Below are 27,739 nucleotides of genomic sequence, written 5' to 3'. Positions count from 1 at the left end.
CACTCTTGCCAACTTCACATTCACAATTGTTTGCGGAATTCACTTACCTTTCTTTCACACAATTTGTAAATCAAAAATCTTTCGATTGTACAGGGATTTTACTTGACCCTCAGTATGACCACTGACCTATTTTGGTGGACCTCCTAAGGCCTTCTGGTATTTGTAGTTTTCCTCAGATGAGGATCGATCAGAGTCTTTTGAGTTAGCACCCACGTGGTGCTGCTTTCCCTCAGCCGCTGTTCTCTACTTTAACACTTTTACAGTTCTCTCATAGTTCTTTGAACTTGGTTCAAACTTGTTACTTTGTGATTCTCACTCAACACAGCCGGGTTCTTATTGGTTCGCCCCTCGACTCACCAGCTGTGATGAACCGTGTGGCTTTCCTCTTCATTGGAGTCAAGGCCAGTTACACGGTCGCAGGAGCTTCCCTCGCTCCTGTTTATCGGCATAAGCTTGCCCCATGTACCGTTGACATCTGCAGCAAGACACTTGTGCTATTGTTCGTGGTCTTAGGCTCTCTACCACAAAGGTTCCATGGGTCTGGGACAAAAAGGACACGATCACTACTCTTCTCGCCACACTCTCGATTCCTGCCTTCTTTCTCATTCTCCTGAACTGCTGCGCGCGAGCTAGCCGTGCTCGCCTTGCCTCTTCGGTGCTCTTTTGCTCCACCATTTACCCCTGCGGGGAAAGGAAAGGGCAGTCGGGTGTGTGATTCAGGTTAATTGCCTGACCCGTGTGTCAGGACTTGTCAGGTAAACAGTTTTTTTTATAAGTCTGTTGGTCTTCTGTGTGGTAAAACAGTGTTCATGTTGGAAGGGGGAAGGGTTAGATTGTCCTACAGGGTAGGACGGGGAAATGGTGTTATATGGACTTACAACCCTCGGTTTAGAGGGATTTTAAAATGAACGGAAATGACCGGGGTTTTTAAATATAAAATAATCAAGTGGGATTGTGGGAACGGTAGTGTTATCTGAGCAGGTTGGAAGTGTGGGAAATAATCAGAGGGACGGGATGACGACGGACTGGGAGCATTCGGGTCGGATATAGGAAGACAGGGGATCTGTGAGAGGTAGGTTCCGGGTGCATCAGGGTTTGGGCTCCTAGTTGCTCTACCAGAGGTGTAGGGGTGATTGCATTTTATTATGGGAGCTTCTTTGGGTGGAAGGGAGGTAGACGTGGAATAACCAAGGAAACCCTCAGGGACATCGTTCTCCTCTCCATCCTTCCCCCAAGCAAAACCCTGGGTTCCCCTACCCACCCAGGTGATCCTCCCCCACTGGTCCACCCCCAGGAACTGGCTCCAACAGCGATGGCTGTGTCCTGGCCACCTGGATAAGGGATTCCCAGGGCTCTACCTGGGAGAATACCCTTAGGTTTCTCACATACCTGAAACAGGCATTCTCCCTTGGGGCCCTGGTGCTCCTTGAACAGAAAGTGACATGTGAGCCTGTACCAGTGATTCGTTATAGATCTGGGCAATAAATCGCTGACGTTAACGCTTCCACGGACCTTTACATGCCTGAAAATAGATTGTAAAGGTACCTACCTGCCCCCCCCACCCCCCGGGCCCTGGGGTTTCTAGAATAGAAAGTTGAATTTTAGCATGGACCAGTGACCCTGGGTGAATGGAGTGTGTGACCAATATGCATTGTCTTCCCTTCCCCCCTGAAGCACTCCCTCGTGCACTCTCTTCTTAAGAAACGCTCTGCCGACCCATCCTGCCCGGCTAATAACCGCCCAATCTCCATCACTCCCTTCATGGGCAAACTCTTGGAAAAGCTAGCCATCTCCCAGCTCAATCTTCACACTGAATCTGTTGGTCATTAGTGGGGCTTCAGAGCTGCCAGAAGCATAGAAACTGCTCTCCTGAACATCCTTGAAGACCTGCTCTCAAACCTTCATTCCAACACCGCTTGTGTCCTCATCCTACTTGATCTCTCTTCTGCCTTTGACACGGTCAACCATGCCATCCTGCTCAACCGTCTCCGGGATAACCTGGGTATCACCTGTCAGGCCCTGGAGTGGCTGACTTCTTTCCTCTCAGATCGACCCTCCCAGGTTCAACTTGGGTCCTTCCTCTCCTCTATCTCCATCTCTACCTGTGGTGTTCCCCAGGGCTCTAACCTCTCTCCCTGGCTGTTCAACCTATACCTGGCACTTCTTGCCCACCGCATTGCTGCGCTCTGCCCCAACTTCCAGTGCTATGCGGACGGCACTCAGCTCATTTTCAGGCTACCCTCAGCCACCTCCTCTCCCTCTCTCATCTCCGACTGCCTGTCGGCCTTTCAGTAGTGGTGTGCCGCCAATGATCTCTGCCTTAAAGGCAGTAGAACTGAGATTCTCCTCATTGGAACACCCGCTCCCTCCTTTCCTGTCACTCTCTGGCCGGCTGGCCTCCCTTGGCCCTCTTCCTGCTCCCACCTGTGAGGCTAAAATCCTCGGGGTCATCTTCGACTCCACACTCCCCTTCTCTCCTCACATCTCTGACATCTCTAAGAAGTCACACTACCAGCTGCACCTCCTCAGAGGTATTCTTCCTTTCCTCTTCTTCCCCCAGAAGCTCACTGTCTCCAGAGCTCTGGTACTCTCTAGGCTGGACTATTGCAACAGCCGCTTTCTAAATATGCCTGCTTCTACTCTCTGCCCTCTGCAACTCATCCAGAACAGGACTGCGAGACTTGTCCTTGGCCTCAAGCCCAGAGATCGTATCTCTCCAGGACTGAATTCTCTGTACTGGCTCCCAGTGGCTGCGAGGATGAAGTTCAAAACCCTCTGCATTGTTCACAAGGACTTCTTGGGCCTGGGGCCTCAATACCTTCAGCTCTCTCTTCCATAATATCTTCCTTCTCAAGCTCTTCGCTCATGCGCCTCCAACTCCCTCAGGGTCAGTCGCTTCTCCAAGCAACGAGTTGGTGGTAGATCTCTTTCCTCGGCTGGGGCCCCCCTCTGGAACAGCCTCCCTGAAACTTGAGGAGAACCATCTCCGGAAGCACCTCAAAACCTTTCTTTTTGATTCTGCTTTTTCTCCTCCTCTCCCCTGCTGACTTCCTGGCTGATACGGAAACTGCACTGGTGACCTGGACACCCCCTGATCTCGGGCCCAGGTCCGCCCCCCACCCCCCCACTAGTCGCACAACTGCACTGCCTTCCAGGCAACCCCCGCACTTCGGGACCGTTTCTGTATCCCTACAGTTCCACCACCTGCACTTGACACCCGATGTCTGTACTTACCCTTGCACTTGCCACCAGCTTGCCGTACGTTACTTATTGTTTAATATTCTTTATCCCATGTACTGCACTTTCCCCCTCCCCATGCACTTGCGCAATCTGAAAGACACCTGGCCTAGTAGGATCGCTGTCTGTCTTACCTCTGTTCCCCACTTGTGTATAGGCGCGTTATAAATACCATATCACATCATCATATCATTCCATGTTATGGGTGTCTGGTTGCTGTGCGTGTGTGACACAATGAATGAGACAAACCTGCCCGAAACTGACATGACTGCAGTGTGGTGTGCTGAAAGGATGGGTGCTTGCCCCCAATCCATATTCCTTGTTATGGGTGTCTGGGTGGAAGTGAATGCCCTGAATGCACTGTGAGCCTGATTGGCTGCCTGCATGAATGCCCTTCTGACTGATGGCTGACTGAGCTGGGCTCAGAAGCGTGAATGAGGGAAAGATGTGTATCTGGGGACCTCTCCATTCCCAATTTGTTCAGAAGCTGAAGTTGAAACTTAAAGCTGCTGATCCGTGAAGCCCAGCTGGAAGAAGGTTTGCTGCTGATTTCTGTCGACAAAATCTAAAATCTGTCGAGTCTATCAAGGACTGATCCAAGAGAGCACCTGGCTAGGAGACCTCTTCCTGAGCTACGAGGGAACAACGTGTAGAAGCTGATCTTCATCGAGGCACCCTGGAAGCCAGTCCTGAAAGGCTGTTGACCAGAGACAGGGTCTGCCGAGAAATCTTGAAATAAAGCACCAGGACATCGAGGCCATTGAATTTCATCGCAGTCGACCATTGTTTGAAGGATTTCTATAACCACTGGAAGCCCCTTGAGTCATGTTGCCCAGAAGTGGGGACAGCTCGACGCCATGCTGCTCAACAACAGGAGCCGCAACGCTCCACCTTTAGCCTAAGAACATTTTGAACGAAGGGCTCCCTTGCCATCACTGTCGACCACTTTGTCCCGCCATAGAAAGCGGAGGTCATCAACGACCTGGGAGAATCCGCTGGTGGGTTTCCCACCACCCGAAGTCCACAAAAACGCTGAGTGAAGATCTGAAATCCAGCCGTGGTCGGGTCACCCGCTGCTGGGCCTACGTTCCTTCAGCAGGTCTTCTTTGCGGCAGCGAACACTTTGCATCAAGGTGCATCGCACATCTCATCTTCCCAGGATGTCCTCGACCGATCATTGATGAGCAACGTGAAGATCGAAGCGCCAGTCTCGACGCCAGAGTTCACATTTCTTCGAGAAATCCCAACACCCGTGGCTCCTGCTCTAAAGAGTCCACTCTCGAGTCCACTCTCGAGGGATTTGTCGACAAACAGTCGAAGAAACTCTTCTAACTCTGGTACTTTGGGGTGGTTGAACATTTTTACCAGGAAACAAGACTATTTGAACATGAATGAACTGGGCTTCTTAATACTCTTTATTACAGGTTGCTCAGGTTGGGGGGATCCTCACTCAGAACTGTGCCTCGGTAAAGGTGGAAAATATTCTGCCATTGTTTAACTTAACTTCCTTCCTATGATCTGTGCTGATACAATTTGCTGTATGATTTTTATGCCATTATAACTGTCAGCAGTTGATGCATTTTAAAGGAGTCAATAGCTAAGTGTGGTACCACAGACATTGGTAACTCTAATATGGCAAATATATACAGAGTACAAAGTGTGTTATTAATTAATGTATATATCTTGAACCTTATTTATATATAAAGAACTGTGTTAGCACATAACTTTGTATGGACATTCCTTTGTGGGGGATTGGGGGCGACACTGTAATTGGGAACCAGCCTGCATCACCTCCTGAGAGCTTAAACCTTTTCTTGTCCATTGCTACCCTATAGAGAACCTTGGATGGCGTGCTCTCTGCTTCTACTCTGCCATATAGAGGCAGGAGTACAGATACCTCCCTCCAGTCTTTATGTGGGTATAGAGGTTGCAATGGTAGGTTCACCCGTGACATTCCCTCACATGCCTACATACATCTCGGGGAACTGCAAGACCTGTATTGATTATATTCTATTACATGTAGAAAGTTTGCAATTGCTGGTTGATTTTGAAGTTATCCAACGAATCGAAAGCCACCACGATTCCCTCCCTTGATATCTTAGTGTCACCCCTAAACACCTACAAGTGATGAAGGATGGGTACATAGCTGAGCCTGTGAAGTTTCACATCCAGGGGGGTAGGCGGAGGAACCCTTGGCTATCGCTGGTAGAAAATAACCACATCAGTACAGTGTATACATTGCTAGCGCCGCTCTTTGAATCACTCGCAGAGGGACCGGTTTATCATCCAGTGAATTATGGTATTTTATTTCTATTGCGCTCGTACACAAGTGTTTCAGAGCACGACAAGGCAAGAAAAGAGGAAGGTCTTGAGGTGCTTCCAGAACCAGAGATGGTGCTCCTCAAGTTTTAGAGTGGCACGGAGGCTGTTCCAGAGGGAGGCCCCAGCCGAAGACAGATCTGCCCCAAGCTCTTTTTTTGAGAAACGACTGACCTGAGAGAGTTAGAGGTAGAGGAGCGAAGAGCGCGAGAGGGGAGGTATTTGCGGAGGGAAAGCTGAAGGTATTTTGGACCCAGGCCCCAGAAAGCCTTGAGGACAATGCAGAGGGTTTTGAATTTAATCCTTGCATCCACGGGGAGACAATGGAGAGATTTCAGAGCTGGAGAGATACGATCCCAGGGCTTGAGGCCAAGGACAAGTCTTGCAGTCCTGTTCTGGATTAGTTGCAGAGGGAGGAGAGTAGATGCAGGTAGATTTAGAAAGAGGCTGTTACAATAGTCCAACCTAGAAAGTACCAGAGCCTGGGATACTATGAGATTCTGGGGGAAGGAGAGGAAAGGCAGAGTGCCCCTGAGGAGGTGCAGTAGGAAGTTTGACTTTTTAGAGACCTCAGATGTGGGTAGAGAAGGAAAGGGTGGAATCAAAAATGACCCCAAGGTTCTTAGCCTCACAGGTGGGGTTAGGAGGAGGGGCAAGGGAAGCTGGCCAGAGAGTGAGGGGAAAGGATGGTGAAGGTGTGCTGATGAGGAGGATCACCATCTTGCTGGCATTCAGACAAAGATCATTGGCGGCACACCAACCTTGAATGGCAGTTAGGCAGTCACAGATGAGAGAGGGAGAGGAGGTGGCCGAGGGCAGCCTGAAAATGCATTGAGTTTTGTCAGGGTAGCACTGGAAATTTGAGCAGAAAATGGCAATGCAGTAGGTGAGAGTTGCCAGGTATTGGTTGAAAAGCCAGGGCGAGAGGTTAAACCCATGGGGAACACCACAGGTAGAGAAGATGATAGATGAAGGAAGGACCCAAGTTGGACCTGGGAGGGTCGATCAGAGAGAAAAAAGGTCAGCGTCTTATCAGTGATACCCAGGTTTTCACAGAGACGGTTGAGCAGGATGGTATGGTTGACAATGTCGAAGGCAGAAGAGAGATGGGGGAGGATGAAGACAGAGGGAATGTCAGAGTCAAGGTTGGAGAGCAGATCTTCACGGATGTTCAGGTGAGCAGTTTTCGTGCTTCTGGCAGCTCTGAAGCCAGACTGGTGGTCACGGAGACAGCCAACAGAATTGGAATGAAGGTTAAGCTGAGAGATGGCCAACTTTCCAGGAGTTTGCCCAGAAAGGGAGAAATGAAAATTGGGCAAGGACAAGAAGGATCAGCTGTGGGTTTCATGAGAAGAGGATGCACAAGGGAGTGCTTCAGAGGGGAGGGGGAGGATCCTGAGGCAAAGGAGTGGTTGCAAAAATCAGCAAGGGCTGGAGCGAGGGGGTGTCAATGTGGTCCTTGATGGTTTTAGAGGAACAGGGATGAACCTGTTTTGACGAGGCTTTCATAGATCAGACTTGTCTAGCAACCTCATCAGGGGAGAAAAGGGGAAAGGACAAGAAGGATGGTGGGTGGCTAAAGGAGGGTCAGCAAGCACAGATGGAGAGGGGAGCGGAGGGATGGGGGTGGACAGGGTGGACAGGATGTCCTGGGTTTTTTTAATGAAGTGAGAGGTAAGGGCATTGCAAAGAGCCTGGGAGGCAACAGGAGGGGTAGAGACTGCAGCAGGGTTGGCCAGCTCCTTGCAGATTTTAAAGTTCGGCCGAATTGTTAGATTCCGCAGAGACACAGGCTTAATTGTGGACTCTCTTCTTGGTGAGGACAGAAAGTCTGTATTGCCTTTGTAGCAGGCGACAGGCCAGTTTGTCAGAGGACTTCAAACAGATCCTCATGACAGGGGCAAGAGCATCAAGGGTATCAGAAATTGAAGAGTAGAGCAGACACAGGGCTGTGTCAGGATGTGAGACAGCCAGAGGTGGAGGTGGGGGGGGGGGCTGGAGTGGCAGCTAAATCCTCAACTGACACACGCTTCATGGGCCGGATGTCCAAGAAGGTAGGTGGAAGTGTTGGGGTAGGCTTGGCTTGGGGGGGGTGGGCGGGAGAGGAGTGGTCAGAGGGATGGAGAGGGGGAGGTCAGAGGAGATCAAGACATTGAGTGTTTGCCCTGCACTGAGTCGGGCCAGAGGGGAGGATGGACAGGGAGAGGGAGTCGCAGAGGTCGCAGAAGAGTACAGAGGAGGAACAAGGGGAGTCTAAATGTATATTGAGGTCACTGAGGAGGAGGGGTTGAGTGGTAGAGGCCAGGAGGGAGGAGGAGAGGTCCGCCCACTCAGAGAAATGATGCGATTTGACCAGGAGGCCGGTAGATGGTATCCACAGTAAGAGAATGGGTAGGCGAGAGAGAAAGCCTACAGACAAGGCATGCAAAAGAGGAGTAGGTCAGAGTGGGAATGACAGAGGCAGGAATCCACTCAGGAAATATCAGGGCTAAGCCCCCCACCCCCACCGGACCGGGAGGATCTGGGTGCAGAGTGGATCTTGTTGCCATCAGGGAGGACAGTGTCAAAGCTTGTGACAGAGCTGGCCGTGAAGCAAGTCTCAAGGTCTAGTTCTTCAAGAGGTGGCAAATGTCAGAGGAGTGTTTGACGGCAGAGCGAGAGTTGAAAGTGGAAATATGAAGAATGTTGCCAGCCTTAAAGACCTTCTGGGAGGGGTACAGATCAGAGGTATGCCCTGCGGAGGAGAAAGAGCCCTAGGAGGGGCAGAGGAGGAGGAGGAGAGAGAGGGCAAGGTAGCCAAGGGGGGACAGGAGGGGACAGCAGGAGGTGAGGAAATTGATGAAATATCTCGGCTCGTATTTATACACATCCACAGGGACTTTGTCCGCCCCTGGGGCTTTACCTTAATATGTTGGGCAGACACAGCACCCCCTACTTCCTTGCAGGTAAAATGTTCGGTATTGCCTGTTCATAATGCGAGGGAGAGAAGGAATGTATTTTCTCTCTCAAGGTGCAGCTATACTCCAATCTGTCTTCCTTATATAATGCAGAGAAACGATTGGACCAGCTGTCCATCGCAACTGCAAATTCAAGGGGAGTACCTTCATTGTTATCACCCCAATAAGCTAGTTTCCAAAAGGCTTGATCTTGTTTTGTATGGCTGCATTCATGTGCCCCCACCTAGATATCAATGGGGCCTTTTTCTTTTTGCCTAGAAGATCCTTGTATTCTTTCCGCAACTGTGATCGGGCCTTACTACGACCCCCAGAAATCCAACGGCTGAAAATTGTGATTTTTTTTAAACCCCCTTTACACCAGATACATATACGGGGTGAGACCCCCTGCATCTCCCCCATACTACTATTATATCCCATACCCCGGTGTCGGAAAAAGAAAAAAGTCTGAATTTCGTGAGTCGGAATTCTGAAGACAACATTTTGGGCAATTACCAGGAGGTCTATTGACTTTGGCCTGCATTCAGAGACGAACCAACCAGCTGCTTGCTTATTCCCTTGCTTGGCCTTAGATGACTGGCAGGATGTAGTTCGATGATGGTTAGGCATGGTAATGAGCTACTGCTTCGTTCCCAAAGGACGTCAGTAGTCATCAGTAGTTCCTGCACTGAGAATGCAGGAAGGCGGCCAACGATGGTGAAAGCTGGGATGGAAAATGCATGGCACAGGCTTTTTGAGTGCATCATACTCAAAATGCATTGTGATAAGATGCAAAGGTGCACATGTTGAGTGAAAAACACTAAAGAAAAACACCATATAAAAATGCCTTTTCATGGGCAAAGCGGCAGTGTGTGCATCTGGCCATATGTGGAGACTAGGAGTGTCTGGTCCCAATCCACACTGAGGCCACGGGGAGGTCTGGTGCTGGTCAGAGGAGGGGCAAGAGCCTGTCCAGTTTGAATGGTGCAGATCCTTCACATTGGAGGGCCGGGGGAGACCCTGGCACAAATCTAGGAGAAAAAGGAGGGCACCTGCAGCTATTCTTTAGATCATCATAGGAACCTAGACTACTACAAAGAGTTACAGCCCTCTGAAGATACACGGATGGCTATGAAGACTTCCAGTATTGCTTCCAGCCAAGTACCGGGGATGGACCTCCTGAAGTGCCTAGTCAGTGCTTGCATCCTTGGGCTAGTGGGAGCAAGCAGTCCAGACCTCTACACACCTTTCCTGCCCTCTTGAACCTTCGGAGGTGTCACAGGACCGTGTGTGAATGTATATATGTGTACAATAGCAGAATAATAGTAATACTTCCTGGTATTTTTATTGCATAGAGTGTGCTCGATCCTAATGGTGTATTTTACTGTCTTACTTGAGTTGTTGGATTCTCAAAGTGAATGACTGTTTCCACATAGCAGGTCTTTTTATAGGAGGTTATGGGCAGAATGTCACTTTTTCTACCTACATTGTTTCTCGATTGCAATTTAACCTGTCCTAGTACTGGATAAACCAAACAACACTGGCAACAAAACAAACACTCTCCACTAACACACATTACACATTCTGCCCTGCATTTTAATGTAAACAATCTGCCAAAAACATGCAACCGCCCCCTTAAAGAGAAGTCTTGGTACCTTTTGTACATGGTCCAGTGGTCTTTCATTGTTGCGTGGGTTTCAATGATTTCATCCAACGTAATCAGAACAGCCAGCAGCTCTCCGAGGTGCTCATATAAAGTCTACAGAAAACAGTTTCCAAATTAACAAGTTCACACACTACATTCTTGCAGCATTTATCGTCAATGAATTCTAAAAATGTTTGTCAAATGAGCTCATTAAACACAGAAAAGATTCCTGTGGAAGAAATTGCTGCTATGAGACTAGCAGCTGAGACAGCAAGCCATTCTCCCAATGGAGACAAACATAGTAGTAACCGCTCACACAAAGGGGCAAATCGGAACATGAGTGAGCATTAAAACAGCTACAAGGTTCATGTTAGGCAAGAGTGTCGGCAGAAACCCTGTGGGAGACTACACCAGCCTTATCCCTCTTGGCAATATTGAACCCAACCTTTGGTATAAGTCTATACTACACAAGTTGGTAGAGTGACTGAGAAGCCAGGCTCATCTCTAGAGGGGTTTAACAGACAGTTTTAAAATAAGCCTTTTTTTTTTTTTAGAAGGGAGCAATTGGCAACAATAAAAATACACTTCAACATAGACTCCTTCAGTTCAATAAGGTAAGTAGACACCCTTTTGGGATGGCACACAGATTTTCCTACACCCTGAGGCGACTTCAATTGCTAGGGCACTCTGGACATTTATATATCACTTTTCACAAGTAAATGGTAATACTGACGTTGTGGCAAAAAGCAAAAGCTTAGGGAAGGAAACAATGGTTAACAAGTTTCTCCACACAGGTAAGCACTTTTGAGCCCCCCAATGCAATGTAGATTAACCCTTTCCCAGCTATACAAGTAAGGTATGAATGCCTTTTTGGAGGGATGGTTAAAACACAAAGTCAGAGGTTAGATGAGCCAGGACAGAAAATGGCAATTGAGCAAAGTCTAGGGGAGCGGAGGCACTTCTTGAAGGTTGGTAAAAGTCTTGCACAAAGTTAAGAAGGTTTATTGAAAAAGAAATCACTGTTGGGCCACAAGCTGGGAAGTTTGTAAAGGGCAAAGCTGCAAGCAACTCTGCAGAAGGCAGTAACTGCAAGTCTCAACTGAGAACAGGCAAGCTAACAAGAGGTAAGTACCCCTTAGTTCACAGTACCTTGGGTGTGAAGATATGGTTCCAGCTGGCTTCTGTTACTGTGCTAGCATGGCAGATCCTGTTGTTCCTGTGCCTCAGTCGTGGGGACAACAGGGAAGATGTCTGGAGACTCCTGCACTACGATTCGAAGGTCGGCTGAGCAATGGGCAAACTTCAGATTAGCAGCACTTTGCGGTTTCAGCTTCTCGCAAATCGCACCACCGCGGTTCTTAGACACCTTGTGGGCTTTCCTTGCGTCTGGGGTCCAGCACTCTGTTGAGCTGACTTAGGCTTGGGAGTCCGGAGGATCTTCCTGGAGCTCGGGTCCGGCTTAAAAACAATGCATTAGATTCTGGTGTTCCTGTCCCCTGGCACTCGGTTCCTGCATCAGCAATGGAAGTAAAGCCAGCAGAGAGGATTTCCAGTCGAGTTCATCTTTGGGTCGATTGGTCCCACGAACCCAAGGGTAGAAGTTGTCCTTTGCAGGGATTGTCTAGTCAAGGCACATTCGGATCTTCAGCACTGCAGCAGGGCGCCACCTAGCAAACCAACAGTCCAGGAGTTGCAGCTTCGTCCAGTGGTCGACTCTGCCTTCCTTGCAAAAGGCCTCGCCTTTTATGCAAGTCTTTCCCATTCGTTTGCAGCCTAGCTGTCACTCACACAGTGAGAGACTTCAAGGACAGCCAGCCAGCCAATCACCTTTGGGTGCATTCCTTTAACCAAGGAAACCAAGCACATGCGGTTTTGGGCTTCTCCTTCGCTTCTTGCCCTGCCAGACAGAGACAGGCTTCAGCAGTGAACCCCATCAAAGACAAAACGAACCAAGGGACCAAACCTGGTTTGGCGTGCAGAGAAAATCTCAAGAAGGACCTTTACAACAAGAAATGGCGGAAAAAGAAGACCGGGGCCAGCTGTGAACGCAGCCCATGGTTAAACACACAATGGTAGGAAAAGGTAAACCACAGCTATTAATTGGAGGAAGGGTAACATAAAAATGTTACATGAGAAAGTAGACAAAAGGAGATACTACGTAACCCCTCCAGCGTAAGATAGTGTGTGCTGGGTCTACAAAGTTATAAAAGGTAAGTAAAGTCAATTTCACTTTACTGCTCTTGGAAACAGTAGTTTATCCCAGAGAAGTTATTTAAACCTTTGAAAAATCTAAAAGACTTGCCCGTGCCACTGCACTGAAGGTGCTGTGCGTCACAATGTAACAGATGATGCCTATGGAGTTTGTTATACTCCACAACCAAAAGAAACAGTGTTTAAATCAAAGAGAAACGCATGAGAGAGGGGAGAAAAGGTCTCACTCTCTTCAGGATAAGAATTAAACGTCCTAAGTCTAACAAAAGAGCTCGGGGACTCAAAGGCAGAAGGGAATTAGCAAATTTCTCAGAATTCTCCCCAACAGTTCACAACCCCAGAATGGAAACGAATACCCTGGCCATGTCAAAGTTCCTGCTTGCAGAAATAGACGACAGAAGACAACTGGTGTCCGGAGCAAACATACAGAAAATGGATGCTATGCATGTGTAAAGAATTAAAAGCTCTGAGCCGGTCAGTCTTGATCAATGAGAGAAAATAAAACTGCAACAACGACCACTCTTGTAATGCAGCATCTTATAAAATACTAAGGTTCACAGTAAACAGGCTTAGTGTGGCAGATCGACACAGGCAAGCACAGGGGAGGCAGCGCAGCAAACCCTGCACTGGGATGTTGGGGAGTGGAGAGGAAAGGGCAAAAAGGTTGGGCTTGAAAGGTGAGAGACTCCGAGACATTACAGCCTTATGTGGGGAAACCTGGGGTTTGACTATTTTAATAAATTGACCCCAGGTTGCATTAGAATACTGTGCTGCTAATGCAAACTACAAGGTTTAACAAGTCCTTATTGCCATAGTGAGGTGAGCCCTATGTTGTATTGCGCATGCTATTACCTCGACAGCTTCATCACCTAGTGTGTAGCAACGCTCACCTCCACAACTCATCTCTGACGGGTTTCCCTTTTGACATAAACAAGCGTGTTCTAGGCAAGGCTGCTTTAGCAGACAGAAGTTATATAGTAAGTGGCTTGCCTACCTGAACTGTGAGAACTGTAGAAGAAGCCTACCTTGCATGAATTACGGTATCATTATAGGTCTTCCTGCCGGATTGTACTGTCCTGAGGGTGAGAACACAGCCACTGCCTGAGTCTCCTACCAGCAACATTGTTTGTCTCATATCCACAACTCCATCTCCATTGAAATGCATATGTACGCTGCCGTATGAAACCGAGCGCACCGAGGATTGCGGGGGTTGTTTTCGCCAAGTATCATGCCGCGGTTAGTTTGTTGTTGTTATGTGGCTTTGCTATTGGTAATAAAACCATTCACTAACCCACCGCAATAGACTCCGGTTATTTTCCACAACAAGATTGGTGCCCGAGACGTTGGATTTCCGCTGCCCTGCAGTCTAACTCGAGGGTCGCCAGACATGACTCCCAGTGGTCCCATTGGGCCCGGGAGAGAAGATTTAATCAGTGGGGAGAACTGGTAGATGCGCCTGGGTATTATGGGGACTAGACAGAGCAGGCGCGGAAGGAAAGCAGACTGCAAAAAATCACAGGTTGGCGAATGTAGGTAATTGCAGTCCCATGTCCCGTCTAATATTGTCTGAAAAGGGTTGTGGAAATGTGTGTCGGGGGGGGGGGGGGGGGAATAAAGATTTCTGAAGTCACACATCTGGAAACTGTCAGTTGTCCTAGAACCTAGGAGTAAAAGTGTTTGGCCACCGCAGTTAAAAGTTCAGAGTAAAGTTCAAGATGAGATGAGACCACTGTGCAGGTCACAGTAGAGTAGTGTATAACCAGGGACGGACTGGGATGAGAGAACCTTGCATGCATGGAAAGAAAAGATATGGTGTTAGAGCCCCGCAATTGTTTTATCAAGACCCAGCCGCACTATTGTAGCTCTGTGTGCCACCCAAACTTTGTATTCACACTATTCTAGTACAGGCGCTGGAACAGACTTTGTCCCCACCATTAATGTATCTTGTCTTCAACCCTTTACTACCCTTGCCTCTGAGAAAGCTGAACAGTGCTCTGCAGAAGGCACTGTAAAGACCGGAGGGGGGGGAGGGTGGGAGGGTGGGGGATCTGCACTCCCGCTCTCTATATGGTAGAGGGGAGGCACAGAGACCCCAGCCAAGATTCTCTATTATGGTAACGTAGTCGAGCAATCAAGGCCTAGCTTCTCGGGAGTTGATGCAAGCTAGTTCTTAAGTACAGTGTAGTCCCCGAGCACCCACGAAGGAATGTCCACACACTATCGTTTAAAACAGTCGTTATATAATTAATATTCAAAGTCATATACACGATCACGATAACTCATTTTGTACTCCGAAAATCAACAATGGTAAATATGTACAATTCTAAAGTGGTACCACTAACGTTATTAGATCTCCTTAAAGTGCATATGGTCCGAATGACACACAGATCAAAATAAAGAGGAAACCAGCAGTAGAGAGGAAGGAAAGAAAGATGGTTGAGCAATAGACAGAATACTGGTAACTACCGTTAAACCCAGCTCTGTGTGGAGATCCCCCCCCACCTGGGCAACCTGTAGAAGAAGCATACAAGCCCAGTCCATGTATTGTTCACACTAGACTTTCCAATAGTTCTGTAACCCCAAAGTACCTGGCGTTGGTGCGTTCCTCATCGGGGAATCGACAGCCCTTCTTGAGCGTCCTCCCTTTCAGGCAGGAGTCACGGGTCGAACGTCCGACAGAGAACAGGTCGAGCTATGACGGTTAAATGGCTGCGTCGTTCCTAGCGGTGCTCGTTGACGGGGGGAAGCGTAAATGTCCTGCCAGGAAGAGGCGTGCAAGGCACCTCGGTGTAGATAGTTCTGGACCGCAAAGAGTTGAAGAACTGTGGCCCAGCAAGGGCGTCGAGTCGTTGGCGTCTCTATGGTCTTTGGGTGGCAGGAAACCCACCGGTGGATGCTCCTCGGCACGTCGACGGTCAGGCCTTCCCCAGCAGGATACAGCGGCGACGATGCGGACAAGAGCGTCCTTGGATCAGGAAGTTCTTAGGCAATGGGAGCACCGCGGCTCAAGTCGGCGACGGCGGTCGGCGACAGTGGCGGACAACAGTCCGGGCGCTTCTCCTTGGAGTTCTGCAGCAATCCCCATATCGGGTCTGCAGCCTGTGGAAGGTCTGTCTACCAGGGAGCTTAGGCAAAGATCAGCTGTGCACGATGGTCCCTCGTAGCTCGGGAAGAGGGCGTCTTACCAGGTCCTCTCTGGGTCAGTTCTTGAAGCACAGCAGCTTTCCGATTGCGAAGGAGAGCAAAAGCAATTCTCCTCGTCCCGCAGGGCTTCAGTATCAAGCTTCAGTTACTCGTCGTAGTGGACTTCAGCTTCTGAACATGATTCCTAGCAGTGAGGGGTCCCCAGATATACTGTTGATCTCCCATTCATTCCGCTGGGTCATACTCAAGCATCCAATCACGACTACGGGCATTCATGCAGGCAGGCAGCCAATCAGGCACACAAGGTACTCAGGCCATTCACTTCTCTCCAGACACTCACAAGTTATGTGTATTGGGACAAATACCGAGCCATTCAACACTCCAAGCTGCATTGATACCGGTTTCGGGCAGAGCTGTCTCAACCATTGTGTCAAACACCAGATACTAGACAGCCACTACATAGAATGTATATTCATCACACACTCCATTCACCCAGGTCCCACCCACAGGCGTACCCACAACATACGGTCGTTGAGAAGGCTCCAGCCAGTCTGGTCGGCACTTCCCCACACTACCATATACAGAACTTCCACCCAACAGCCAGTCAGGGGGAAGGGACAGAGGCAGGGCTTCCCGGGACTTCAGGAAGATCAAGGTAACAGGTGATGGAAGGCAAGAGGCCATGGGGGCCATTTTGTCTCCATCCGGAATGTACCGATTCCCAATGACAGGGCCTGGGCATCCCAAAATGGAGGATGCTCAGGGCACCAGTCATTGCAGCACAGAGCTGCCCCCAGCCCATACCCTGCTCTGTGGGTCACACACAGGTGCACAAAAACATACACTAGGGGCACAGGGTTGTACCCCTACCCATGGGTGCCCTAAGGAAATAGGAAATACACCGGGCCGTGAGAGAAGCAAATCACCAGTTCTGACCCAGAAGGACTGAGACGCGTGCAATGCGCTGCTAGTGGCGAACTGCGGTTGATGAACACGCGAGAGGCAGCAGCACAGGCTGACTTTACAATTGAAAGTCACGTACGCACGGGAATGCATAGAAGGGTGGTCGTAGTCTACTAATAAGACGCTCCCCCAATTACCAAGCTCAAGTTTTACTGTGAACTCTTGGGACTAGTGTAAGGTTTGAAGCACTACAGTGAAAGACCGCTAAAAACGGGCCAGTTAACTACTGATGTTGGTCTACAATGATTCATTGTAATTGCAGATCAGTTCTAAAAGTGATGTTTAGTAACCTATGAATGAAACATGTTGGGTTGTGTAAGGCACCATAAATAGAGGTGGTGTCGGCTAACAATTCACTAAGTGTTGTGTTCACCCCAGTCGCACATATATGGGGTAGAAAATCACAGTTATACAAGGTCAATTTTGGAATAACTCATGATTAAAGGATTCCAGAATGCTACTTACCAATGCTTCGTTTTGCACATTGTTGCTTTGTTTTGCACATTATTAGGGTTAAGGTCTGTCTAAAATTGTATTGGATTAGATTTGTATAGGCAGTGTAGTTTGTTGTGGGGTGATTAAGGTACATTTACATGGTTTTTAATTTTTTTTGTATAGATGGTTTAAGAAATGTGCACAAGATTTTACACATTTTTTATTGCACTGTATGTTTATAATATGAATTGTTATTTGATATATTAATAAATTGGTTAGGAATATCTCAACATTTCTTGACTCTGTACCTATTTGGTCCATGGACCGGGTTTAGCAGGATAGTGCATAGGGGTCTTAAGAGAAAGACGGACGGCTGGATTCCAAAGTGAGATTTTGTCTATAATGTTGGTGTTGGAGTAGAATCCAGGCGTCAATAAGCTACTCCTTTTATCTCTTGTTGTAAAATATTGCCCTAAGGGTATCCCATGGGTCTGTTCACCAAACCAAAAGAGAGAGATGCACCGCCAGGAGTCCCACGTGAACTCCTGCGTGGAAAACATGACAGACCACACGATAAAAACAGTAAAGGACAAGGATACGGAGGCCCTGTCCCTCCGATGCATTTCCAGCATCACAGGCACCGACTGCGAATGACAGTCAGCTGAATTCTATCAACACCTGCAGGCGTCCCTGAAATGTCTAACGGGGAGGAGCAGAAGTCCGGGATCTCTACCTAAGCCTCTAGAGAGACATGGCAGAGCAGTCAGCTAGGAGGCGAAACCGCTGCGCCAGCCCTGGGACACAATGGCACCCGACACCGGTAACGTTAGGTACAGACGTAGCTCTGCAATAAGTCCTTGTCGTATCCCTGCGAGAATGGGTTCAGGTCAGTCTACGGAAGTGGCAATTTTTTTCTAAAGGAAGTCAAGTTCATTTCATGTTTACACACTACTCGCCCAAAGCCTGTACGTTTCTGGATAAATACCATGAATATATGTAGAATGAGTCACCAAGACGCTTTCCGCAGGAAGGAACATTCAATTTAGACAAAATAAGAATAAGGCGCAAAGCACTAGAGAAGAAAGTTGCTCATGTACACCAACCATCTTTAAAGGGGGTACTCTTAACACTTGTAGCCGGTTCCTGTCTTTAATTGGTTATAATTAAACGTGTGCACACTTTGCTTAGTACAAAACATGATTTTGTTTTATTTATATCAAATCGCCTTACACATTTATCCATACACATTTTTACTGGTTTAGATTTCATCTGCCTTCACAATCTCCGTGAATTGTCCTCATTCTTAATCTTATTCAAATTCTTTCACTGAACAAAACAGGCAGCAGACACACAGGAGCGGCTTTTCTACTTGAAAACAATGCCTGTCGTACAATAAATATGAAAATATATGTAGAGACAACTGTTCCGGCTCCTATTAATGGGTCCATCTACACACGGTAGTGCCCCATTCTTTACTTGAAATAGGCCTTCATCAGGACGTAAAACCATCTTAAAACACCCCCTGAATTTCGGTGCACATTTCGCCACATCTTGCACCTCCTCTCGGATACTGCGTACAGTTCTTGCATTATTTCCAACAAAGTACATGTGTGTGCTTAGACTCCTTACCCAATTTGCCCAGTCGATTCGTCTTGCTTTCTCGGTCCAGCGCTCTGGTGAGGGGACTTCAAGGAGTGGAATCTTGCCGCAGGTGGTCTGCAAGTAGTGCACCAAAAATTTGTGAGGATTCAATCTTTGGAAGACAATGTACTGCACATTGGCCGCAGGTCCCAGGGTATTGGCGGTTTGCAGCTGGTGAAGGTCACCGCTCGTCATGGGGCAGCTCAAAAAGCGGGTGGTCTTGAAACAAATTGGTCCCACCAGTCTAAGGGAGAGTCGTCCTCTTCGTAGTTCTCATGGAAGGAAGAGTCAGACAGCAGCGGTTACTCAGAAAGCATCTCTGGTTGCCTGAAGTGGCTGGGGGTGTCTCCTTCTTCCTCATCGATTCTTCACTTCCAGTGGTCAGCTCTCTTTCTGCTCCAGGACCCTCACCTTTATGCAGGAAATATGGCTGTAACATCCAATCGCCTTTCAAGCCATACATGCAAATTGGGGGACTGGCTTGTCCAAATGGAGAGCCACCTCCCAGTTTGAACTGGATCCAGGCAGCCACACAGCAGGACAAAGACAGATGAAATTTCTGTCTCCTGCCCCACTTCTTGTCCTTTCAGGCACTCAGAGCCTTGGCGGGCTTTCGTAAGAAAGCCAGCTAAAGAGAAAAGAACTATAAAGACCTCCCTCGCCCAGCACGGCGGAAGGTGGCTCAAAGGACAAGTCATCAAGCGTTGGTGATAAAAGAAAGGCACCATTTTAGTACGATGGTGGCCCATGTGTCCCTTACTGCAGCTACAGCAGCCGCCTGCGTGTAAGTTTCACTAAAAATAGGTCATAAAAATATCCACTGCCAGCTACTCAGATAAACGTGTCATTATGACTAGAAAGTTACAGGAGAAGTGGAAAAAGGGACATATTTTGTCCCGTCAGCACTCCACATAAGGTGAGGTGTGCTGATTACACAAAATAAAGATAGGTCGGATAAAAAGCATTCCCCTGTCCTTGGAAACAGTGGTTATCAAAAGGAAAATAAAAAGGGAAGCTCAAAAAAGCTTGCAGCAACAATGCACAGAAAGTGATGTTCCCTGAAATAATAAACTGCAGATGCCTTAAAAAGTGGAGCAAAGTAGGTCTGCAAAATATGCAACCAAAAGGGTTAAAAAAAAAAAAAAGGTTCCCATAGGTAGACTAAAAGACTGGGTGAGTGGGGACAAAAAAGTGGACCTCACTCATGAAAACTGCTCAAAAATCCAAGAGTCCAGTAAAATGTGCTGAGGGACTCACAAGCGGGGAGAATATTGCACAAAAATAAAATTCTACCCAACAGTGCTCCCCATGCAGACAAACACGGACAGAATAACGACAGATGACGCAAACACATGCAGCGGACTGTCCGAATTGGCCTCAGTATGCAGATCATATACAGTATGACCATATTGACAAACTTCCCCCCCCACCATCAGCGCCAAGCACACGTTGGGATTGCCAAGGGGTTCCTGGACTTGTTGCACTACTTATTCCACTTACTCCTGCTGCTCCTTATATCGATTGCACTATTGCTGGGCAAAAGGGATCAGGTTTGGTTGACACTGGAGCCCCACACTCAGCACTAAAGCTTCTGAATTTCCACATATGATGCCCTCTAATGACATTGTCAATGGCGTTGGGATTGGATGTACTTCAATACCTCAACCTGTTATCCCTCCCTCTTACGGTCACGTTGGGTCCTATATTGGACCACCATGCATTCCTGTTGAGTCCCTGCTCCCCCCTGAACTTGTTTGGGTTAGATTTGTTATACAAGTTGAGCTATTCCTTCTATTGTTCTCCCAAAGTTATATTCCGACATACTCGCCCATCAAGGGCATGAGGTGTTGGCTGTTCTACAGGAAATGACGGATTCAAAATCTGGAGGCCACGCCTACCCTCCCTTAGCGCATGAAGGAGAAATGGATCGAGTCCCTATCAATTTACGGTCTAACTCACGCAAACAAATCTGCCTACATGCTCAGTGCTGAGCCAGTTAAAATTACCCTGAACGCAGTCAAAACTCTGCTGTGTGTACCACAGTACCCTATCTCTAGAAAGGCAAAAAGGCATTCGTCCTGCACTAGAATCCCTTCTCAACAAAGGTATCTTTGTGCCAACTTGCAGCCCGTGTAATAGCCAAATTCTGCCTACAACGAAGCAACGGTAAGAGGTTTGTTTCATTCAGGATGTGCATGCAGTTAACTGCTGTGTTACCAGCATTTCCCGTTGTGTCCCACCCGGCTACCATTGTGTCCTGCATTCTGTACACAGCCAAGTATTTCACTGTTGATCTGTGCTCAGCCTTTCTCTCAATATCCAGACAGTATCCGTTACCCAAAAATCTACACAGTGCACATCCACTCGTCTTCCTAAGGGGTATGTAGGAAGCCCCACTTTAGATCCTGGTAGGAAGAAGTTCAAACTCCTCTTCCCCCTCCTCTGCATCATCTATGGTGCTCTCCGTTTCTACTATCTTCTCCAACTGCGTTCTATTGACTATCGTACCCTTCACACCAAATCTGGTAGGAAGAGGTTCAAAAAGATATCCTGGTCTCCAACCCAGGTCTCCCAATCGTCGATACCTACATCAGCGCTTCCTCCAGTCAGACCCTCACCGACATCCTCTGTCGTTCCTTCGCCTGACTATGGACTCTTCATATGGGCTATCTGCTCCCTCCTTTCTCTTACTCTCCCATTAATGGTGGCACCCGTTGGGAGGCCCTCCTGGCTTCTTTCCACTCCTCGAAGGTCATCATTAATGTTTACCTGAATGGCACCGTCTTGGTAAAGGCCCTCAGACCAACATCCTCCTCATTGATGGACGCTTCCGGCACCTAATGAATTTTCTTTCGTCTCCGCTGTCCCTTCTCTCGCTTCTTCAGCTTCCTTGCCTCGGACCCCACCACCCTGCCACTTCTCTGGCACCCTCTACCTCCTCCTTGGCTTCTTAGCCCTCTCCTACACTGCCAACCCTCGGGCTTCCGCAGGGAGTACCTCTGATGTGTACCCCTTCCCAGAAGTCTTTCAAGGATGGCAACCTTCTCCCGCCGATTAGCTTAAATATCCCCTACAGCTGTCTGGCTGTTTTATCCCTCACTCCGGGCGCACATTGATAACTGGTGCACACCAGAGTGATTCTTTGCTTATCACAATCTTTGTTTGCAGCTTGTCTGCACGTTGTATGGTGCCCAGTATTAACTATCTATAGCTGCTAATTATCGAAAGATATTGCGTGTTCTCACATCGAGGAACGTTTGTACGGCCCTGGCTTCTCATTTCATCTCTAAAATCTAGGGCATCCCGTCCACCCTCTCGTCCTCTCTTGCTTCTCCCTCCACTCTCTCCTCTTCATCTGGCCACCCTCCTCCCTTCTCTCTTCTCTACCTTTCCTCCCTTCACCCCTACTGATGTTTATAGACAAGTCCGATCTATGAAAGCCTCGTCAAAACAGGTTCTCCCTTGTTCTTCCAAAACCATCAAGGACCACATTGACACCGTCGCTCCAGCCTTGGCCAACTTCTGCAACCACTCTTTCGCCACTGGAACCTTCCCTTCCCCCCCCTTAAGCATGCTCTTGTGCACCCTCTTCTCAAGAAACCCTCAGCTAACCCCTCCGATCCAGCTAAGTATCGCCCGATCGCCATCACTCCTTTCCTGGGCAAACTTCTGCAAAAGCTGGCCATCTCCCAGCTCAATATTCACACTGAATCTGTTGGGGGTCTCCATGACCATCAGTCTGGCTTCAGAGCATCCAGAAGCACGGAAACTGCTCTCCTGAACATTTGTGAAAACCTGCTCTCTAACCTCGATGCTAATCTCCCCTATGTCCTCATCTTACTTAATCTCTCTTCTGCCTTTGACATGGTCAACCATGCTCATCCTGCTCAAACGGCTCTGTGATAACCTGGGTATCGCTGATCAGACTCTGGCTTGGCTGACTTCTTTCCTCTCGGACCGACCCTCCCAGGCCCAATTTGGGTCCTTCCTCTCCTCTACCTCTCTCTCTACCTGTGGTGTTCCTCAGGGGTCTAACCTTTCTCCCTGGCTGTTCACCCAATACCTGGCACCGCTCGCCCACCGCATTGCTGCTCTCTGCTCCAACTTTCAGTGCTATGCAGACGACACCCAGCTCGCTTTCAGGCTCCCCTCTGCCACCTCTTCTCCCTCTCTCATCTCTGACTGTCTGCTATCCAGGAGTGGTGGGCCGCCAATGATCTCTGCCTGAATGCCAGTAAGACGGAGATCCTCCTTATCGGCACACCTGCACCTTCTTTTCCTGCCACTCTCTGGCCGGCCTCCTTGGGCCTTTTCTTGCTCCCACCTGTGAGGCTAAAAACCTCGGATCATCTACGACTCCACACTCGCCTTCTCTCCTCACATCATGGACGTCTTTAAGAAGTCAAACTACCAACTGCGCCTACTCAGAGGTAGTCTTCCGTTTCACTCCTTCCGCCAGAAGCTCACTGTCTCTAGAGCTCTGGTTCACTCTAGCTGGACTACTGCAACAGCCTCTTTCTAAATCTGCCTACTTCTACTCTCCTCCCTCTCCAACTCATACATAACAGGACTGCGAGACTGGTCCTTGGCCTCAAGCCCAGGGATCGTAGCTATTCAGCCCTGAAATCTCGCCATTGGCTCAGAGTGGCTGCAAGGATCAAGTTCAAGACCCTTTACACTGTCCAAAAGGCCTTCTGGGGCCTGGGACCACAATAGCTCCAACTCTCTCTTTGGAAATATCTTCCTACTTTTGCTCTTCGCTTCTCCAACTCCTTGAGGGTCAGGCGCCTCTCCAAGCAACGAGTCGGGGACATATCTCTCTTCTGTAGGCAGCTCCCTCTGGAACAGCCGCCCTGCCTCTCTAAAACTTGAGCAGAACCATCTCAGGTTCCTGAAGCATCGCAAGACGTTCCTCTTTTCTTATTTTATTTGTAAGGCGCACCTAACCCTCAGGTAACCGGCTGTAGATGGTTAAAACTTTACTTTAAGCTTCATGTTACAGGTTATTACATAATATAAGAAAGACTGGACCCATGCTATCACATCCTAGGAAAAGTGAGCCACCGAGGCCAGGTGTTTGCATAATACTTCATTATCCACCAGGTCAAAGGCGGCTGACAAGTCGAGGAGGAGTAGCAAGGCGGTTTTCCCTTTGTCCATGAGCTCATCAATTTGGGTTTTTAAGTCGATTAATGCTGTTTCCGTGCCATGATGAGGCCTAAAGCCTGACTGGCGGACACCTAAGAGCTGGTTGATTTCTAGATACTTCTGTAACTGAAGGTATGCAACTTTATCGATTATTTGAAGTAGAAAAGGCACCGTTGTAATCGGCCTATAGTTGGTCAGGATGGTGTTTTTCTTTTATCAAGGGTAAGACCCAAGATTCTTTTAGGTTGCTTGGGACAATGTCCGACGAGAAGGAAGCATTTATTAGTTTAGATATGAATGGCGCCAGGACTCGGGCTGCATCTTTGAGGATCTGGGCCAGACAACTGTCTCCCTGGCATCTAGAAGGTTTTAAGGACAAATGATTTTTTGGACTTCAGGGATGGCGACTGTCTTTGCTACTGCTTTCCCTCTTCGTCTCCCCTGTTGATCTCCTGTCTGACACGGCACTGATCACATGGCTACCCTCTGAACTTCGGGCCCAGGTCCCTGCCCGCCCAGTTGCACACCTGCACTGCCTCCTGGCAACCCTAGCACTTAGGTCTGTATTTGCAACCCTACAGTCCCTTTACCTGCACTTATTGTCTGTACTTAACCCTTGCACTGCCACCTGCTGGCCGCACTACTTGTTTTTGATCCTGTGTTCTGAACTTGCCCTTCTTCCCCGCCGCCTGACACTTTTCCCCTCCCCCTGCACAATCACAATGTCACAAGGCCTAGTAAGATCATTGTCTTTGTCCTCCCTTTGTTTCTCCTCCCTTGCCTCGTTGTGCTTTGAAACACTTGTGTATAGGCGCATTATATCATATCATATCCGTCTTCAAGATTTGGGAGAACAGACCGTAGTATTCAAAAGGGGAGGCCACGCTAGTGCAGAACGTAGATCTGCTACTAGTCTCCCCCTCCTTCGAAGACTGCAAGCTCTACTGTCTCACACTGCGGACAAGGCATTGAAGGATAAGCTAAATCTATGTCTGCCTCATGTGCAATATCTAGGCCATGAAATTTCAGCTGGGGAAAGGTCCCAGGGTATGTCACCATAGTTAAGCCCCTTCAGACTCTCACAATTTTACCCCTGAGCCCCGACTGTGGTCCCAGGATGCTGAAGATGGCTGTCACCATTTAGCAAGCACCATTTGTGTTATAGTACAATGAATGTAACAGATTTGCCCAAGGAGTGTTGACACTGTTGCAGGGTGATAAGCATCAGCCCATATTAGATCATAGTGAAGACCTAGAGCCGGTTGCGGCTGGACTCCCAGCTTCTCTGCGAGCCGTTGCAGCTGCTGCCCTGTTGATTAAAACAGCAACAATGAAGCAAACCACATATAGCCTTACACAACAGCTCATGACTACTACTAACCTACAATGCACACTGACGCAAAGCAAATGGTTGTAAACCGAACTGAAGCTGCCAACAGCACATCACAGCTCTCTTGTGCTTTTTCCCGCTCAGTCCTACTAACTTAGACCACCCCCCTGCCCTCACAACTCACTGTGTTGCTTTTTAGATCCTCCAGAGCGCCAGGTGGTGATAGTGCACAGTATAAATATCCTTTAACATAACAGACAAAAAAGACACATTGGTACACGGACACCCTGTCATGACTGCAGTCCCCCATTCTGTGCAATCCATAACGCTCAAAGGGAACACCGAGCATGTGTGCAACTCGCAGTTAGGTAAGAATTGGTGCAGTCCAGCTGGTGTGGGACTGCACAAGACGCATCTCTTGGTATTAGGTAACCCACCTTTTAATACAGGCCTGTACTACACAAGTTGGTAGTGTGACTGAGCAGCCAAGTTTATCTTAAGAGGGGTAATGTGAGCTGTAGAGGGTGTCCAGACATTTGGCCGACCGAAAACTGGTCGAAAGACTTTTGGTTGACGCAATTTCGTCGAAAACCAAATGGTCGAATTTTTTTTTTTTAATTATATATTTATTTTTCGGGTTTTCGTTTTTTTAAAAAAAGGGATTTTTAGAAACAAAAAGGGATGGGGGCGTGACCCCCCGCCCCAAAAAAAAAAAGGGTGAAAATAAAAAAAATTTAAAAAATTCGACCATTTGGTTTTCGACCAAATTGGTTCGACCATTTGTCTGGTCGGTCGACCAAATGTCTGGTAACCCTGTAGAGCTGTGCAATGAAATCAGTTCACACAGGTATCCAAGTAAACACTTGCACACTTAAAGTTATATAATAAATATTTATTTATATACAAAGATATGTAAAGCATTCTTTAAAAAGCAGTAACTAGCAGCAACATTAATCCCGTTAGGATTCAATTCAAAAAGTGAACAATAAAGCAGGCGAGTAATTAATTCATATGTTACACATTTTCCAGCACATGGAGTAACGTAATTTGAGGTCAGTATAACACTTATTTTGTATCACCTTTGCAGTATTGCGGTATAAGGCAGGGAAAGGTTAGGGTTAGATCAGAACATGGTGGTACTCTACAAAAACAGACTTCTCCCAAAGGGAGGCAGGCAGTATTTTATCCCAGCAATAGGAGTGTCCAACAATTAAAACCTGTAAGGGAACAAGCACTGCCAATAGGTTCAGAAGGGGGCCTTTTGGAAGCCAGGACATCCAAAGTCAATGGGCCAGTTCAAAGTTCGGATGTTCTCTTTTTAGAAAATGTCTTAAAATAGAAAATCACAGCAACTCAAGAGGAGTCACCTTGAAGAAGCACAAACTGAAAGGCCAGTGCAAGTGAGTAGCACCCCACAAACCCCACAGTACCTGTGAACTGAAGAATGTGTTCCAGCTGGATGCCTTCTGGTTGCAATGCAGCAGCCCCTTGTTCATTGTGACGAAAGGGAAGAGAGGGAGCGAGGAAGAGAAGGAAAGAGGGAGAGTGGGAGAGAGAGAAAAGCAATGGTTTCCTCTGGATTCAACAGCTCTTTGTGGATTTGGGTGCCCACAAAGATTTTGCCGGATTCGCACTTCAGAAGACAATGCACTCACAGCTGTTCAAGGGACCCCGGGTATTGGGATTCTGCAGTCTTGAAAAGTCACAGCAAGTCGGGGGTTGCACCAAAATAGACTGTCTTGAGGCTAGTTGGTCCCACCAGCCTAAGGGAGGAAGTCGTCCCATACAGGTCTTCCCAGTTGATCCGTAAACTGGGTCAGCACAGCTGTAGGGCTTCATCGGGCACTTTGAGGTCCAGGAGGATGCGGCTGGCGTCTCTTCACATCTTCTTCAGATATTGTCCTGCATGGTTGGCTCTGCCTCTAGTCCCAAAAACCTTGCCTTTTAAGCAAGTTCCCATTCATTTGCAGCCCTAGGCTGTCAATCACCCAGCAGGGTGGCTGCCCCCCCCAGGACGGCCAGCCGGCCAATCAGAACTAGTTTCACTCAGGCACACCAAGAGACAAAGGACGGGGAAGTTTCAGGACCCTCCCTCCCTTCCTGCCTTTCCAGACACACTTTGGCCTGGGCGGGCTTCAGAGCTGAAGCCCACCAAAGGAAAAACACACAAAGGACACAAACCGATTCAAACAGAGTAAATGCCCAGAAGAAATTAACTGGCAAGACATGGTGAGAAAAGAAGACAGGGCAATTTTGGGAAAATGGTCACCCTTGTGTGCTGTACCGCAGCTGAGGATTCAGCCTGCAGATACATGGCACAAAGGTAGTAAAAAAGAAACCACTGCCACCAGTCATTCAAGTGAGTAAGTGTAACAGAATGTTACATGAGAAGTGAGTTAAGGAATTACTATATAACCCCCCCCCCACCCACACTCCATATAGGGTGGTGTGTGCTGGACCCGCAAAAGAAAAGTTAAGTAAGACAGGAGTCATCTTATTATTCTTGGGAACAGCAGTTCACCAAAGAAAATGTAGTTAAACATTAAGAGAAGTCTAAGGGACTTCTCAATGGCACTGCACAAAAGGTGCTCTGTCGCAATGCAAAAAGCAGATGCCTATGGAGTTTACCAGACGCCAGAAAACAGTAATAAACACAGAAAATCCTAGTCAGAAGAACACATGAGAGTAAGCAAAAACTCCCACTCACTCAGGAGTTCAAATTATAAAGCCCAG

General features: G+C 48.1%; 1 protein-coding gene across 4 annotated transcripts in view; it reads right to left on the bottom strand.

Annotated features, from left to right (window-relative positions):
* Positions 1 to 27,739, bottom strand: part of WASHC4 (WASH complex subunit 4) — a 1,230,387-nt gene that overhangs the window by 997,217 nt on the left and 205,431 nt on the right. For all 4 annotated transcript variants that reach the window (XM_069629940.1, XM_069629941.1, XM_069629942.1 and 1 more), the window contains one exon: positions 10,145 to 10,248. In XM_069629940.1, coding sequence (XP_069486041.1) covers positions 10,145 to 10,248 — 104 coding nt within the window. The remainder of the gene's footprint in view (positions 1 to 10,144; positions 10,249 to 27,739) is intronic.

This window comes from Ambystoma mexicanum, chromosome 12 (assembly GCF_040938575.1).
Source record: "Ambystoma mexicanum isolate Mex_15411 chromosome 12, UKY_AmexF1_1, whole genome shotgun sequence".
Lineage (NCBI taxonomy): Eukaryota > Metazoa > Chordata > Amphibia > Caudata > Ambystomatidae > Ambystoma > Ambystoma mexicanum.
The sequence above is the reverse complement of the archived record's forward strand: the minus strand, read 5'-3'. Positions and strand labels throughout refer to the sequence as shown.